The sequence below is a fragment of the Papio anubis genome, chromosome 11, assembly GCF_008728515.1.
Source record: "Papio anubis isolate 15944 chromosome 11, Panubis1.0, whole genome shotgun sequence".
NCBI lineage: Eukaryota > Metazoa > Chordata > Mammalia > Primates > Cercopithecidae > Papio > Papio anubis.
Genome location: NC_044986.1, coordinates 100,641,071 through 100,654,153, shown reverse-complemented (window position 1 = coordinate 100,654,153; position 13,083 = coordinate 100,641,071). Strand labels below are relative to the sequence as shown.

General features: G+C 38.2%; 1 protein-coding gene across 1 annotated transcript in view; it reads left to right on the top strand.

Moving 5' to 3' along the window:
• Nucleotides 1-13,083, top strand: part of GPR158 (G protein-coupled receptor 158) — a 395,462-nt gene that overhangs the window by 294,714 nt on the left and 87,665 nt on the right. The window contains exon 5 of the mRNA XM_031652460.1: nt 260-328. Within this exon, the coding sequence (XP_031508320.1) occupies nt 260-328 (69 nt within the window). The remainder of the gene's footprint in view (nt 1-259; nt 329-13,083) is intronic.

Genomic DNA, 13,083 nt, shown 5'->3' with positions numbered 1-13,083 from the left:
CAGACTGTTTAATGATTCAAATTTTAGAGACCAAAACCTCATGAAGCCACTGGTGATATTATTAAGCCTATCATCACCTTTATAATCAGTCTTTTTGCATGTTTGTTTTATACCCACCTGAATACTAACCAATTTTCATTTATTTATTTAATTTCCCCCAAAGAATGCTGTCCTACTGTCTTGTGGCATTTTCACAATAGCATAATTCTCCGGGCTTAGAAATGTAAGTTAGTAATAACGTTTTTATTTTGTTTTCCAGAGCATCCGGGCATCGGGCCTTATCCTGTTGGAAACGATCCTTTTTGGGTCTCTGCTCCTATACTTTCCAGTGAGTAACATAATTATGTTTTTAAAGTAGACATTTATGTTATGTTGCATACTGTAAAACTACTGTTTGCACGCACGCACACGCAAACACACCCTGGTGTTACCAGGAAGTGCAGGAGTTCTTGGCTCTTGTCTTACTTGAGAGAAAGAATTTGGCCAAAAGACAATTAGTAAAGTAAGCAAATGTTTACTGAAGGAAGTTGTTGATGAAAAGAGTCAAACTCTAAAATATTTGAAGAGGTTTAATCTGAGCCAAATATGAGAGACTACGGCCCCTGATACAGCCCTCGGGAGGTTCTGAGAGCATGTGCTCAAGGTGGTTGGGGTGCAGCTTGGTTTTATACATTTTAGGGAGGCACGAGACTTCAATCAGATTCATTTGAGAAATATGTTGGTTTGGTCCAGAAAGGCAGGACAATTTGAAGTTTGGGGGACTTCCAGACTATAGGTAAATTAAAACACTTTCTGGTTGACAATTGATTGAATTTGTCTAAAGACCTGGGATCAATAGAAAGGAAAAGTTCAGGTTAAGATAAAAGACTGTGGAGACCAAGGTTCTTTTGAAGTCTCATAGTGGCTGCCCTTAGATGACAATAGATGCCCTTAGATGCCGATAGATGACAAATGTCTCCTATTCAGACCGTTAAAAGGTGCTAGACACTCAGTTAATATCTTCAGGATTGGGAGGGTCAGGAAGAAAAACATCTAGCTATGTTAATAGAGATTCTTTACAGATGCAGACTTTCCCTCACAATGGAGAGTTTTGCAGGGCCCTTTGAAAATATGGCACAGAAACATGTTTTGGGGTAAAAGTATTTTGATTTTCTTCTTTGTCACATAATGTTATGCCAGAGTCAGACTGGAAAGTAAGACATGAGATATAGGGTTAAATAAAAGCTGATAAGAATTTATGGTTTGTAGGGCATGACTCCCAAGACTCCTTAGATAGGAATTTGCGCAAGATAAAAAAAAAAAAATCAGAGCTTGGTCTTCAACGTACACATCAAGAGAAGAGTGGGTTGATCTGGGTGGAAAGTAGTAGCAGAGAACAGTACATTCGGAAAGTTGGGGCAAAGTGGGCTCCTTGAAAGAGGATGAGCCAGCAGCTCCAAGAGTTCTACATTGCTCTTTTTATTATGTCAGACCCTTAAGTTCCTGTCTGTGTCCCAAGTCTCTGCCTTTGCCTCTGATTAGTTTCCCACTTCTGCCTCGAGTCCCCACCCAGTTCCCACCCCGGGTTTGTAGGATTCTCCCTTGCTGTCTGTTGATGTTCATGTGCGGCCTAGCATTAGATGCGAATTCTACCTAATGGCAGCATTGCTCCTTACCACCATCCCAGGAAGGTCATGTCATGGCTAAATCTGTACTTATTGCACCTGCGTATCTCTTAGGAATTTCTCCTTTGCCCTCTTTCCCTCTTCTCAGCATGTAGCTAGCTACATTCTGACAGGTTAACTACAGAATGAGTGATCATTGGGCATCTTAAGGGGTGTTTGGGGGCATTCCTTTCTACATAGGTATTTCCCCTCTCTCTGCTCATATCTAGCATGCAACCTCTGGGGTGCGAAAGTTTTTGGACTTCCCTTTTTCAGGGGGTCCCTGCTCCTGCTCATGTCTGGCTATCTGCCTACTCTAATGCAAGTGCTTTACAGATATTTAAATCCCAGTTTTTACCATTTGAGTGACCTTAGACAAGTTACTTAACATTCCTAAACCCTGTATTTTTCTCTTATAAAATGGAGCTAATTATACTTTTCTTTGCAAATTTGTGAGGAAGGTTAAATGCTTAAGTGTGACTACATATGAAAGGCAAATGTATGCATATGTATACAATTGTATTGGTATGTATGCGTAATATGTACAAATAAGTATTGCTTTCCTTCTTCCTTCCCTTCTACCTGAATCAGAATCATGAGACATACCAATTAATGTCGGAAAAATTGAAATTGTTACATAGTAAAATAAGCATGATTAAATAAATGTATGTATGGTGCTAGTGGCTTAGATAATCATAGTGGACTCTAGAGTACCAGTAACATGTCTGAAACCAGAAGATAAGTACTGACTTGGCAAATTCAACTCAGCCAACTTATGTTCAGTGGTTATTGTGTGCCAAGCACTATGCTAATTTCTGGGAATACTCTATGAGCAAGACAACTTGATTTCTCCTTTCAAGAAGCTTACAGTGTAGAGGAAGAGATGAGTTAATGCAAACAATGGTAATACAATGTGACAAACACTAAGAAAGCAGTAAAGACAGGATGCTGTGGAGGCACTTAGGAGAGATATCTAATCAAGTTTAGGGAATAAAATATCCCTTGGCAGAGACCCGAAAGGTGAGTAGGTGTAAGAGAAGGAAAGGTAGGACTGCCGGGACACTAGATTCTTTTTGGTTTTTGTCTTACCTCACTCCCTGCTCCATCTCAGCCTGCTTTGTTGATTCTTCATCTTAACTCCCACTTCTTCATACTTGAATGCCTCAGGACTGAGTTCTTGTAGCTTTTCTTAATGTACATTCTCACTTGGTGATCTCATCTAGCCTCAAAGTTGAAGTACTATTTATATGCCAAAGACTGCCGAATTTATATCTCCAGCCCAAACCTTTCTCCTGAGCTCCCAGCTCATATTCAGCTGCTTAGGCAACCACTCCATTTGCACATCCAACAGAATTCCCTATCATGTTCTCTACTGAAGCACTGATCTCTCCCTCAGATTCAGCCTTCCAGTGTCCACTGATGGCAGCTCTATCCTTCTAGTTACTCAGGTCAAAAGCCTAGGAGTCATTATTGATACCACTCTTTCTCTCACATTAGAAAACCTTTAAAGATACAGCAAGAATCGACCAGGTGCAGTGGCTCACGCCTGTAATCCCAGCACTTTGGGAGGCCGAGGTGGGTGGATCACAAGGTCAGGAGATTGAGACCATCCTGGCTAACATGGTGAAACTCCAACTCTACTAAAAATACAAAAAACTAGCCAGGCGCAGTGGCGGGCGCCTATAGTCCCAGCTGCTTGGGTGACTGAGGCAGGAGAATGGCATGAACCTGGGAGGCGGAAGTTGTAGTGAGCTGAGATGGCACCACTGCATTCCAGCCTGGGCGACAGAGCGAGACTCTGTCTCAAAACAAAAACAAAACAAAACAAAACAAAACACAAAAAAGATGCAGTAAGAATCTAATGAGCCCCTCCCACATTCACTGCTACCACCTGGTCTAAACTGTGATCCACCCCTTCTGGATTGTCGCCATGTTCTCTTACTAGCCTCTCTTCTTCTGTGCTGGCCCCTAGAATCTTATCTATTTTCAAAATGTCAGCCAGTTTTAACATGAAAATTAGACTGACCATGTCACTCCTGTTCTCAAAATTCCCCAGAGATTCCCCATTTTACTTAGAGTAAAAGCCAAAATCCTTCCTGTGACCTCTAAGGCTTAATGTAATTTGGACACTGCCCCCTCTATAACATTTTCTAATCCTTTCCCTGCACTCAGTGTTTAGATCGAGTGTTTTTTATTCAGGTCTCAAATAAATTTTTCTCTTTATTCTTAAAATGGAGATATATTTACATATAATCAGTGCTATGATCTGACTCCAAAATGTGTCCTCCAAAATTTATGTGTTAGAAACTTAATCTCCAATGCAATGGTGTTGGGAAGTGGGGTATTTTGGGAGGTGTTTAGAGCCCTCATGAATGGGTTAATGCCCTTACATGTAAAAGGGCTTGGTGGAGGGAGTTTGGCCCTTTTTGTTCTTCTTCCTTCCACACAGCAAGAAGGCTCTTACCAGAAACCAGATGCTGACACTTTGATCTTGCATTTTTCAGCCTCCAACACTGTGAGAAATAAATTTATATTCTTTATAAATTACACAGTCTCAGGTATTTTATTATAGCAGCACAAACAGACTGAGACAATCAGTATTAATTTTTTCATAAAGTCATCCCTATTACTTAAGTTTTCTAATTTTCTAGCATAGAGTTATGCATAGTAATTAGTAACAGAAGCAATGCAGCAGTATAAAGACCGAGTGTTTATTATTGGTACACTTCCTGTATAAATGGGGTGTCATGCATCTTAACATTTAATCTTTCCCACACAACCCTAGGGCAGATATTTAACCAAAGTCGTCAGATCACCTAATAAATAATGAAATATCTGAAATGACCTCAGTAACCTGATGAGAAACTTTAATTATCTGAATATCTGTGGCTACTATTATCTTTTTTTCTGAGCCTCTGCTATTTTAAAATCAATTTTCCACCCAGTAGCCAGAGGGATTTAAAAACGTCAAATCCAGTCTGTCACTTCTTTGATGTCTTCTTTTGACGTGTTAGGTATACTGTGGTTTTTACCCACCTCCCCAGCCTCATCTTATATTACCTTTCTTCTCACTTTCTGCTCTCCAACTACCCTGACCTTATTTCAGTTCTCAAATAAAACATGATCTCTTTCATGATAGACATAATAATGGTCTCCAACAATGTCCACAATCCTAATCCCTGGAACCTGTTTGAATATGTTAGCTTACATGGAAAAATGGACTTTACTGATATGATTATGTTAAAGACTGAGATGGGGAACTTATCCTGGATTGTCTGGTTGTGACCATGGATCGTAAGTGAAAAGAGGGAAGCAGAAGAGAGAGAACCAAATAGATGACATGGTGAAAAAGATTGGCTGGCATTGCGAACTTTGAAGATAGATGAGGGAGGTTGCAGGCCCAAGAATGCAGGCTGCCTCTAGAGACTGGAAAAGGCAAGTAAATAAGTTCTTCCCTAGACCCTCTACAAGGAAGGCAGCTCTGCCAACACCTTGATGTTAGTTCCTAAGACTCATTTTGGGCATAGGACCTCCAGAACCATTAAATACTAAGTCCATGTTGTTTAAAGCCACTAAGTTTATGACACTATGTTATAGTGGCTATAGGAAACTAATATACCTCTTGCCATAGGACCTCTTCACCTAGTTTTTTTTGGTTTTGAAGAATTTTCCTCTTTTCCTTTTCCTCACCGCTACCCTACTGTCCTTTAGGCTAATTAGCATATAATCACCTTCTAGATTTGTACATAAGTATCACTTTTTCAGGAATGCTTTCCCTGACACCTAATCTGAGTCACATTCCTGGCAATAACTTCTCATGGAATCCTGCTCTTTTTCACAACACCTATTTCAGTTTTTAATTACACATTGAAAAGTCTGATTATTTGATAATATCATTCTTTTGCACAGGTATTAAATTCTGTGAGAGTAGGGCACGTTTCTGTCTTGCTCAGCACTGCATCTGCAGCAATTAGGCCAGTGCCTGTCACTGTAGTAGAAGCACAGTAAATAGGCATGGAATGAGTGAATAAGTTATACTTAGGTGAACTTAGAAATGTATCCCAAGCTAGTGCCTACTGTCCTGTTGAAGCACCCTCCAAAGACTCTGCTTTTTTTGTGGAAGACTGAGAATGAGGGCCCTTATTTATGTTTATTTAGCACCTGCAGTTAGGCAATAAAAACACTTTCTCGTGTTATTTTTGGGACTTAGCAGAAGTTCAGTTCATTTTGACTTCTAATATTCATACTTATTCAAAACAAGTGGTTGTATTAATGAGCACAGTCCTATAATCTGTAGAAGAATTGTAAAGCTTCTTAAATAGAAATACTCTAGAAAAGTATGACATTTGAAAGAATAGCAAGTGTCAGGTTACTAAATGTTAAAAGCAGTCACCAGGGAACCTTTCCTTGACTGAAATTCAATTTTGAAAGATATCTGATTGACCTGTACTTATGGTGATAACAGATACAGAGAACTGACACATTAAAAGAAAAAGATTGTACTTCATGATAATTCTAATATGCTTGTAAGGAAAAAAACAAAAACGGAGGCTTACCAAACAAATTCTACCCAACACAAACCTTAGGATACCTCATACTATTGACTTCATGCTTAACTAGCTATTTTATCTTTCAGAACATAAATTCTTTTTGTAATGGCTCGAGATAATAACTCTGTACCTTGGTTTTAATTTAGGGCTTATGCTCTGAAGATAGAAAGGACCACGTTATTTAATAAAGATTTGGGTGTAGCATAAGATACCAAGGGAAAAGGAGATTAAAGGCGAAGAATAACCTGTTGTTGGACTGGACACATTGGCTTCATTTGGTTTTGTGGAAACAAATTTATAACTTTTGCCCAGAATTTTACTATAAGGAAGACCCGTATTAAGTGGTTAAGATGACTAAGTAAACCAAATATAGCCAAAAAATCTAATAAAGTTGGTGGTACAAATGTACCAATATCTTTTTGGTTTGTTAAATACCTTACATACATTCTGTGTTCCTGGTGTGGACTATACTAGAATTTTTCATGAAAGTTCTACTGGGAGGTTACAATTTTTTAAAAAGCATACTTGCATAAAATAGAATTGTTTTTAGGGCTAGCTAACTCCATGGAAGTAGGCTTTGTGGATATTCGCTGTTCTACTGAGTTATGCAATGAGCCTTTTCTTCTTTATATGCTGCATATTGTTGTTCAGATTTGCAAGAATTAAGGTTATTTTTGCCTTTTCTAAGCAATCTTAGACTACAGACGATTTCATAACAATGCTTATATTGGAAAGTCCAAATTAGAGATTATCATCATTGTGCAGATGAGGACAAACCAAAATCTGACTAAATTTAGCATTGTTATATTGGGTAGCAGAGAGCCGAAGCATTCAAGCGTTTTCTTACAGATTCTCAAAAGAGACGCATGATTTGAAGTCCATACATTTGTGAACAGTGATGACTGTTCATAATCACCTAGCAACTTTTGTATAATTTATGAAAGAAAGAAAAGAGAATTTTAAGAAACAACTAAAGTTTATTTTTTGTTAAATTACATTTAAAAAGACATTTATGGATTCATAAAGCACATTCTTTGTAATTTAAAATCTAGAAGTTTGTTCTGCCTTGACTAAACCATCGGTTTCATTTAATAAGGGTTTTTTTCTTTCCCCTCTAACCTTGGTTACTTTATTTGGGTGGTAGATATGTCTTCCTGTAAAGGACTCCAATGCATATGTAAATAATACTTATGTTTAGGTTTTTCCTCCCTACCCCAGTCTTATAAGAAGAATCGCCAAGTATTAGAACTAGAAGGGTCACCATTTACAACTCAGTCTTTCTCCAAAAGAGAGACAGAGAGAGATTACGATTCAGATTCATCCACCTTTTTTTTCAGCTAGGTAATGAGAAAGCCAAGAATTAAATCCATTCTCTTAACTTCTGGTCTGCTGTTCTTTTCACTGCATGGCAGTACTTCTCACAGAGGATACAAATGTGATATTCAAATGACATCAAACAGGAGGCTGGGAAGGCCCATGTTGTACCCCTTCACCAGTCACCCTTCCTCATTAGGAAACAAAAGGCACAGAGGATGACTGAAACCAGGAATCAATTCATAATGGCTCAGAGTTTGCTTCTAAGACTCAATGTAAATTCCTGAGGAGCTTGGATGGACCATGTTATTGAGCCATCTGAAGTTTCTGATATTCAGCCATCTTACCTATAAAAAAGGCAATTTTATGTTCCAGACTAACATCAGGTTGGTTTTAGTGGCATAGAACCTATGTCAGTTAAGAGATAGTTTTCTTCAATGATCAGCCCAAAACCTACAACTAAAACTTAAGACTTTTTTTAACTACAGTTTTTTCCAATGTAGAAAAAACCCATCCAGAGCATAGGTATTGCCCAGAAGCAGAAGGAAAACAAGAGAATGTGATCCCATGTTACAGCTTAAAGGAAGGGAGGTAAAGGAGGGAGTTGAAAGTGGAGAGGAAGAATGAAACAATGAGAATATAGCTAAAGCAGCCAAGTTTTAATCCATTACTATGATTGTTCATTTTCATTGCTAAAATTACTTTAGATTTGGCCAGTGAGAACCCCTTTAGGCTGGCTCCTGTATCCTTTTGATATGATCCCGTCATTCTTTGAGCACTTTCCTGTGTTCTAGTGCAACAGAACATTCCAAACTAGTTTTATACTTCACTCCCCCAACCCTGCAATCTGTCTTTTCTCCAGAGAGCCCTGGTTCTTTTTAGAGCAAAATGGTAGCATTTCATTTCTGTGACAGATTGACTTCCATGACAGACAACAGAAAGTTCCCCAAGCTTTACAAGTAGACTCTGGTTTTTAAACTGATCCGTAGAATCCATGTCATTTGGTGTCCTTTAGAACCTTTTGGATTGATACAAGAGAAAAAGAAAAAAATGAAATTGGAAAGAAAGTTAAATACTTATGAACATAACATTACTATCAGGGACACAATAGTATGGGCATAGCCATTTTATGCCAACATAGCTCAGAAACTATGGGAATACTAGACTCTTAATCCCCAAACTGTTAGAGGATTTCAGGAATACTGGCTCATATAGAGGGCAAAAGACATCAGAGATCTGGACTTTCTAGGAAGCTTGAAGAATGGGATGCCAAGACACTTTGTTCTCTTCTATAGTGTAGGTTAGAGAAATAGAAGAAATAGCCATAGATGCCCAGAAGTTCTGTGTAGTTCCATTTATCCACTTGGCTTGTCTCCTCTTCTGTACTCAACCCATCAGAGAGAAGTCTGATCATTGGTGGGAGTGGCTGTCAACATGTAAAGGCATGGAGGCTGCCCAGTGTGCATATTCTAGGATATATGGTTAAGAGCCTTACTCCAATCAGTGATGTATGAGGAATTAACCAATAATCTTCCTTTTGTTGAAAGAATTTTAATAAACTTGGCCTTAAGAAATTAAGAGCTGAAATCTCGGTTTCAGTTTGTCAGTGAAAAGCAACAGGTTATCATCTTTGCTGCAATAAACACCAATTAGAGAATGCCTCTTGAAAATACCTTGTTGCGTTAGTGAAATATAATAATCTCTCATTATTTACAAAGTAGAACAAAATCGAAGAGCACAATGAAAGAGGTAAAAGATCAACTAAAGTCATTATCATCCAGAAATATATATATACACACACACACACACATATACGCATACACACATATATACATACATACACATATATAGATGTATATCATACACACATATATACATACATACACATATATACATGTATATATACACATACATACACATATATACATGTATATATACACATATATACACATATATGTGTATATATGTATATATGTGTGTATGTGTATGTGTGTATATATGTATATGTACATATATGTGTATATACGTATATACACATGTATATATGTGTATCTATATATACACATAGAGAAGAAAGAAATGGATGGTGGATTAATCTATGAGATTTTATAAAAGATACTAATTGTAATCTTTATTAGTTTAACAAAACCCACATATTACTGATTTTTAGATTAATGTGTTTTACAGTAAGCATTATTGGTTCTGAAAGATATTTCTAAAGTTAAAAAAATTGTAATTTAAAAGGTTGGGCTAATTATTTTTTATTTAGCTATATGTTTCAACTTTAGACAGTATCACTTGACTCTAGCTATGACAGCTAAGAAATTGAACTCAGATACAGTTCTTTTCATCCTTTCTTTGTGTCTAGTGGCTGAATATTATTGGGTCTTGAAGATAGCCTGATTTCTCTCTCCTGTAGATAACCTGATATTTCTTTCCAGATTCTAATAATAAAAGTCGTTTTTTAGTCAGGCTGGAGTGCAGTGGTGCAATCTTGGCTCACTGCAACCTCCACCTCCCGGGTGCCAATGATTCTCCTGCCTCACCCTCCCAAGAAGCTGGGATTACAGGCACCCGCCACCTTGCCTGGCTAGTTTTTGTATTTTTAATAGAGATGACGTTTCACCATGTTGGCCAGGCTTGTCTCGAACACCTGACCCTCAACTGATCCACCCACCTTGGCCTCTCATAGTGCTGGGATTATAGGTATGAGCCACCACGCCCTGGCTGAATTTATTGTTCTTTATCATTTTATTTCAATCATGATATTCCGTTTACATGGATAGATTTAAGACCCCTTTTATTTCTAGATTTATCTTTAATTTTCTTCTGTTATTTTCTCCTCTTCTTCATGGTACATAAGTTATGGGTACATCACATTTATCTCTAATCTTTCTAGTCATTTGTATAGCTTTGTCCTTTTACATTTTATTTTGTGTGGTTTCCTCAAGTCTTTATTCTATGACCTTTACAGCAATTTCAGTTATGTTTATCCTGCATGAGTTGATTCTGATATATCTGTGACCTCTCCAATGTTTTTGTTTTATTTTCATTTTTTTCCTCTACATCCCTGCTTTCTTGGAGCCATTTTATCTCTTTGTTTTTCTTATCTCTTCTTTACTCTCTAGTATCTTTTTCTTTGAGTTGATTTGTTAGAAGGAACATGTTTTTTATAATTTCTTTGAGGCCATGAGAATTACCTACTTGAATCTTTATCTGTTTTGTTTGATAATGTCCCTTTTGTTAACATTCCTTATCTGCCCCCTTCCCACCAATATTTAAACAAAGAGTCTGCCATGGTGGTTCTCTGATTTTTATTCATTTTTATTATAACCATTCTTTTTCATTATGGTAAAATATACATAACATAAAACTTACCACTGTAACTATTTTAAATGTACAATTCAGTGGCTTTAAATACATTCACAGTGTTGTGCAGCCATCGCTATTATCTATTTCCAAAACTTTTTCATCATCCCAAACTACAACTCTGTATTCATTAAACGATAACTTCCCATTCCCTCTTCCCCCAGCCTTTGAACTTCTGTTATACTTTGTTTCTATGATATTTTGCCTTTTCCAGGCCCCTCACATGAGCGGGAATCACACAACATTTATTATTTTCTCCCTGGCTTGTTTCATTTGCCATAATGTTTTCAAGCTTTATCTATCTTGTAGCATGTATCCGAAGTTCATTCCTTTATGTGGCTTAATATAATACTTTATTATAGATATATACCACATTTTGTTGATTCATCCATCGCTAGACACTTAGGCTGTTTTCACCTTTGGGCTGTTGTGAATAACGCTTGTTGTATTTCTCTGTATACATAGAGTGGCCATGAACTCTACCCCAGCCCTGATGGGGCTTTTGGGATTGTCATGGATGTTGACCATGTGCCTTTCAGGAGATACTCTTTTATCCTGGTGGACAGCCTGCTGCCTGAGTGTCCAGCCTGTGACCAGGTGTCCCTTTCATCAGTTATTAATACTGGAAGACACCTTCATGGCTCTTCGCTGAGTTTATTTCTGCCAAGATAGCCACTCTCCAGAAGAACCTCCATTGGGAGAAAATTGGGCTGAAGTGTGTCAGTCGGTCAGACACATAGGAGACAACACAACAAAATAAATAACAGAAGCAGTTTATTACTTACAGGTTCATGAGTGATGAGGGGGTACCAGGAAGAGCTGAGGGAAAGGTCACAGGGATAATGAGCTCAACCAGCAGGTGGGGAGCCAGACAGAGACAGACCTATGGACTGAGACCTTTACTGGGGTACAGAGTGTCATCCAAGCAGATTTCCTGCTGGGAGTTCCAGTTGGTGAGTTTAAAGCAAGCAGGCATGTATTCCGCAGTGTCACGGTGTGGCCACCACACGCCAAGCTGCAGTTTCTGCATTTATGTGGATTATGGGGGTCAGTGAGATGAGTAAAATAGAGTCGAGTATATGTTCCAAGAAGATGATCATCAGGACGTGATGTATAAACCATATATCTGGATTGACCACCTTAAGGTACTAGGAGAGGGCAGGGAGCTAGAAATTGTGTCAAGGATAACTGGGCCCTGTTCCATGTATGAGAAAGTTAAACCTATATTCAAAATGCATGCTGAGGCCACATCAAATTATAGGAATTTACTGCATGCTGCTGTGAACATTAGTGTACAAGTATCTGTTTGAATCCCTGATTTCAATTTTTTGGGTCTATGCCTAGAAGTGGAATTGCTGCATCATATGGTAAATCTATGTTTAACTTTTTGAGAAATCGCCAAACTCTTTTCCAAAGTGGCTGCACCATTTTCCATCCCACCAGCAATGCAGAGTGTTTCAACTTCTCCATATCCACACCAAGACTTGTTATTTTCCATTTTATATTTTTATAGTAGCCATCCATATGAGTGTGAATTGGTAGCTCATTGTGGTTTTGATTTTCTATTTTTGATTTTTGAATGAGGCAGGTTTTTAGGGTGTCTGTTTTATACATAGTCATGTAGAGAACTGGGCGGAGGGGAACAGATTGAGGCTACTCCATCATTTTGAAATCACATGGAGCCTCAGATTTTCAGGCTGTGTTATAATCTGGTGCTTTAACTTCCTGCTTGACCATACCTTAGCTCTGGCTATCTTCTTTAGCTAGTGTACCACACAGGTACATAAACAAAGATGACATGTCTCTAAATCTCCCACCAATGTGGGATGATGCTTTTTCTATCAGAAAATTCCCTAGTTCTGCTTTGGCCTTCCATGCTCTAAAATTCTATTCTTTTTTTTTTTTTTTTTTAAAGAGACAGGGTCTCTCTTGCCCAGGCTGGGGTGCAGTGGCATGATCATAGCTCCCTGCACTCTCAGACTTCTGGGCTTAAGTGATCCTCCCACCTCAGACTATTAAGTAGCTGGGACTATAGGTGTATGCCACCACACCTGGCTACTTTCTAAATTTTTTTAGAGATGGGCTATTGCTATATTGGCCAGGCTGGTCTTGATCCCCTGGCCTTATGTAATCCTCTCACCTTGGCCTCCCAAAAAACTGAGATTACAGGCATGAACCACTGTGCCTGGCTTAAAATTCAGTTCTCT